The sequence below is a fragment of the Etheostoma cragini genome, chromosome 2 (genome assembly GCF_013103735.1).
Source record: "Etheostoma cragini isolate CJK2018 chromosome 2, CSU_Ecrag_1.0, whole genome shotgun sequence".
NCBI classification, from domain to species: Eukaryota; Metazoa; Chordata; class Actinopteri; order Perciformes; family Percidae; genus Etheostoma; species Etheostoma cragini.
Window position 1 is genome coordinate 16,223,966 of NC_048408.1, and position 5,000 is coordinate 16,228,965.

A 5,000-nucleotide genomic window follows, 5' to 3' on the forward strand; every position below is an offset into this window, starting at 1 on the left:
CACACACACACACACACACACACACACACACACACACACACACACACACAGACACACACACACACACACACACACACTAATATCTCCTCTCTCCTTCTGCAGGATCATTCGGACAAAGGTTCAGCAGCCGCCCGGCCAAACAGGCTCAGTGTCGGCTCACACCTTAGGTAGGTCTGCTGCTAGAAGAAATCCTGTTTTGAACTGTCAAAGCAAATGTTACAGTAGAGTCGGTTCTGTGTGAATCTCTTAGGAGCCGTTGTGCCATCTGTGGAACCATAAGTTATATTGAAATTCTGGACCTTAACTCAGTGAAAAGAAATGTTGCGTACCATGAAGGTCTTTGCTTGAATGCTTTACTCTAATCAAGATGTTCTAAAATGAAGAGTAAGGTACAATTAGTTAATTGGATGTAGGTTTCTGTTTTGTCCATTTTCTGCCTATCACAGTAAGAACATTTCTGTTTTTAATTTAGGTAAATGTAGGGTTTGTGTGTAAATAATTTAGAGTACTGTACTTAAAGTACTTTTTGTGTCCTTATTGAGTGTACAGTGGAGAGCTGACAGGAAACAAAGTGAGAGAGTGAGGGAAGACAACATCCAAAGACGTCCGGCTTAATGGCCATCAAACAATTATCATAAGCATGAACATGTCTGCTAATGGATATCATGATTGCAAATAGACAGTATGTTTCCAAATTCTAGTTTAAAGCAAGGCTGGATTATTGATTAAGGCTGGACCGCCGAGGACCCCTCAGGGGCTACCAAGGCCCACATTTATTATGTGTCAGTTGGTTTGTGTTGATTTGATTAATTGCAAATTTGGAAATACCAAATAATGAGCTAAAATGGCCTCAAAGCAGGTTCTGAATTATGACTGGTCCAGTGTACCTGTCTTCCGCCTATTCTTAAATCAGTTTGTGTTCAACCAAATGATCACATACCACTCATTGCTGACGTTTTGTGCCTGTTTATGGGTTAATTCGGCCTTGTTTTGTTTTGCCAACATAAAGATTTCAAGGATGCTTGATTAAAATAAGCTAAAAAAAAGTAATCTTCCATCAAATTTTGATGTTTGTTGAGTGAAATTAATATTCTTGATCAAAAAGACCCTTGACTCTCCTTCAGATTTACATGGTTTAGCTGTTCATTTGTAGTTTCTAATCATGTTACAGACTAAAGCAATATATCTATCACAGCTATGACTGAACCACTATTTTCTTTAACTGAATATATATTAGAGTCTCTCTGTGTCTCTTTCTCTCTCTCTCTGTCTCTCTCTTTCCATCTCTATCTCTCTCCCTTACTTTGCCCTACAGTGGATTGTGTTTCAGTCTCTCATATCTTCATAATCGCACATTGTCTATTAATCTAAATTAATTTCACACACACTGCTCCCCGACTCCTGCCTTTTACACACATTAAGCAGACACACACACACACACACACACACGCACACACACACACACACACACACACACACACACACACACACACACACACACACGCACGCTTACAGATTACACAGATAAATGGGTCCCACTCCCAGGCGGAAAATTGAACATTTGAATTTGCAGAATAAAAGCGTTACGTCTGATAAAAAAGAGTGAAAAGAAAGAGAAAGGAAAATCAGATAATTGAAGTGCTAAATCAAGTGATGGGAAAAGTAGGGATATGCATTCATTATACTCTCCTTGTCGTTAGCGAAGCAATAACGTCTGGGAGGGACCTTGATCCTCTGGTTTATCGTTTATTTTTTATTCCCTTTTCGGTCTTGTTTTTCTGTGTTTGGGGGGGTCTGCTGGGAGAGAGGATTAGGATGTCTGTCTTCACACCTTTCTGTCCCTCCTGGGATACCATACTGTCACTCAACCCCGTGTCCGCTTACAGGGGCACAGATAAGGGACCAAGGAATGAGTGACTGTATGTTTCGCTGTGTGCCTATATTTGTGTGTGTGTCAGGAGGTTGCAGACTGTGTGTGTGTGTGTGTATGTGTATGTTTGTGTGTGACTGAAGCGGTGACAAGTATGTCACTTTTTACCCCAGCAAGGAACTTGTCTCCTCCAGGGGGAAGATTAGAGAGAGAGACAACGAGGGGCAAAACACAGACAAACTCATGTCCTTTGGCTTTTTGTTGTTGTTGAATTCAAGCCACAATTTGGTTCGTATGGCTGAGTAAAAGTTGTAGAGGATTAAAGTGCATCTATGTTGACTTTAGGGAGAGAAAAGTGGGATTTCACTCATTGCTTTTTGTTTTGCATCTTCCATCTATGAAGGTGTATTAAAAAACTGAATCAAGACGCAAGTGATGCTCTTCAAGTAAAAAGTAAAATGTTAGAACAGCCACAAGGTTCTGTATCACTCAGTGTCATGCAGTGAGATTTCATTTGTCTGCTTAACATTATATAATAAAACCATTCTTTAAGATGCTTTATAGTAAATGTGAATAACGTGTGCTATTGGGCTCCTGCAAAGGTGAACTTTCTATCATACATAAGACTAAACAAGGTGCTTTACAACGGTAGCACATCCCTATCTTTACAAAATCCACCATGAATTCCTAACAATACCCTAAAAAAAAAGCTGACCCAGTTTACCAGGGCTCCAATATAATTTATTACAATTTGGTTTAATTTGGATGATCACTCTGATACGTGAGCAGGTTACTCTTTCAAATATGTTATTTATATTGAGTTGAATATATTGTAAGGTGGAGAAAAATAATTGCAGCAGACGTTTCATTCAAATTTCAGATGCTCAAAGTGTTTTATCATATAAAAATGTGTGTGGTTATTCTTCTCATTTGCTTTTCTATTGATTTCTCAATACATTGTATTGTCGTGTGGTCTGTCTTCAGCAACGTCCGTGGCGGCAACACAAGTGTCAGCAGTGACCAGCGACTCAGCCGGCTCCTCGTACTCCATCAGTGGCATTCTGGGTATCAGCTCAGCCGCCGATGTGGGCAAGAGGAAGAGAGACGAAGGTGAGCAAAAGAATATTTGTGTTTTTGTGTTCTTATCCGAGTTTGTGGTATTGGCATTTTCAATACAAGTATACAAATACACAACATACATACACAATGTGGGTATCCCCATGGCCCCCTTCTTACCCTTCCAACATGGAGAGTACAGATGGAAAAAACTCAGGTCCATGGCAGATGTGTGTGAGTGTGTGTGTGCAGGTGTAATATGGGAGTTCTAAACTAAACATCTTCATTCAGAAACTCCTATTTGTTTACTAACAGTGCTTCACTGGAGAGCTACCTGAGAATTCCGCTTATGCATGCACTATTGATCATCTAGCCTGTCATACCAGATCAATGTTGTATGCATGTTAATGAGGTGTGTGTGTGTGTGTGTGTGTTAGCTCATAAGTGGGTTCTCACATGTACTGTATGTGTGCGTGCATGTGCATCCATGTGTGCATGTTTGTGGGTGTGTACGTGGCAGTGTCATTGGCATTAAAAAGCCATCACATAGACAGTCTCCTACGGTAAATGAGACAGGACCAGATGTCGGAGTGAGGCGGGGGGGGGGGTGACAGAGCCCCACTGGGGGCTATTTCTTGTTTTCTGTCTCTAACACACGCACACACACGCACACACACACACACACACACACACACACACACACACACACACACACACACACACACACACACACACACACAGTGTGGGGTCCTTTTCCCAGTGCTGATGAATTTCCAAAACATTCCAGCAGGTTCCAGGATGAATCCCAGGTGCACCTTGTGCATTCTGATATGCTTGGATACGGCCCACTTACCCATCAGCAGAGCACAAAGACTTTAAACCTGGCACACACATACGCCCTTCACCCTGTGTTCCTCTTAGTGCCTTCCGTCCCCCAACAACTTTTAATGTCTGGAGCTCAGATGTGGCACTCATGCACACAAACACACACACATGCATGCTTGCACGCACGCGCGCACGCGCATGCACACAGTACAAATGAATAATGATTGATGTTTGTTCTACCACGGATTCGACCTATGCTTTCGCCAAACAAGGGATAGCTCATAGTTTAAGTGTTTTTAGTGGAAACGCCAGATATTCAATAACAACTCCAAATAACCAAAAAAGGTTTTTACACTTGGTCAAGGTGGAAAAGTTGTTGTATTGTTTGTCACTGAACTTTCTGCTGCACTGAAAAGCAATAAACTTAAATGCCACATTTAGTTTTCCCCCAAATGACTATAGCTCTTTTAATTATGTCATCTTGTTGCGCTCTCTGCACCTGCAATGGTTTAATGGCACCCAATTGGAGAATTAGTGCCATCAATAGTTTTTCTAGATGTGCCCAACTCCCAGTGGATGCAAACGTGCCATACTATTTGGTGAAAATGTGCACTGAATTTGGATGGAAACTGTCCTTTCAACAGCAGACATTTTGACTTCCAATAGAATGAAACACAGCACAGGGTTAACCTAACATTAATAAAGTGATGGATCAGTTTCATTTGTGTTCTTGTTCCGGGACCATGGTGTTGCGCCTGCTAGTTCACTGCCATCAGTAATGTTATTAGTTACACCTGTGCACTTCCAACTATAGCAATTCAAAATGTATCAGGGTTCTACCTTTCATTAAAAAGCCATATTTTATTGCTAAGAATAATGAGTCATTTATAATTACACAAATGTATCCCACACTATTATGTGTGCTCTGACGTCTGTGGCACAAACTCTGTGGTTGAATCTGCAGTTGAAGCTGAAGCTTTGTTATCTAATTAGCAGCATTATTGTTTCAGTTTGTTGTTAATGTGCGTGACGTGCTATACCATGTGCTACATGTGTGGTCTGTCTCTTGTTTTGTTGACTGGACCTTTTGTCTCACAATTCCAATCAAAAATATTGTATCACTTCACGTTTCAATGAAGCATCCACAAAGCATTGTGTCGCTTGGCGTCACATTTTGCTTGTGTGTTTTATCTGCAGTGTTTGTGTGGCAGAGGTCTGCGTGGTTGGCTCTGTGGTCTAATTAACAGCA

At 41.1% G+C, this 5,000-nt stretch overlaps 1 protein-coding gene across 3 annotated transcripts in view; it reads left to right on the forward strand.

The window, feature by feature from the left end:
* Window positions 1-5,000, forward strand: part of pax5 (paired box 5) — a 52,590-nt gene that overhangs the window by 19,911 nt on the left and 27,679 nt on the right. For all 3 annotated transcript variants that reach the window (XM_034858864.1, XM_034858871.1, XM_034858876.1), the window contains exons 4-5: window positions 103-167; window positions 2,855-2,980. In XM_034858864.1, coding sequence (XP_034714755.1) covers window positions 103-167; window positions 2,855-2,980 — 191 coding nt within the window. The remainder of the gene's footprint in view (window positions 1-102; window positions 168-2,854; window positions 2,981-5,000) is intronic.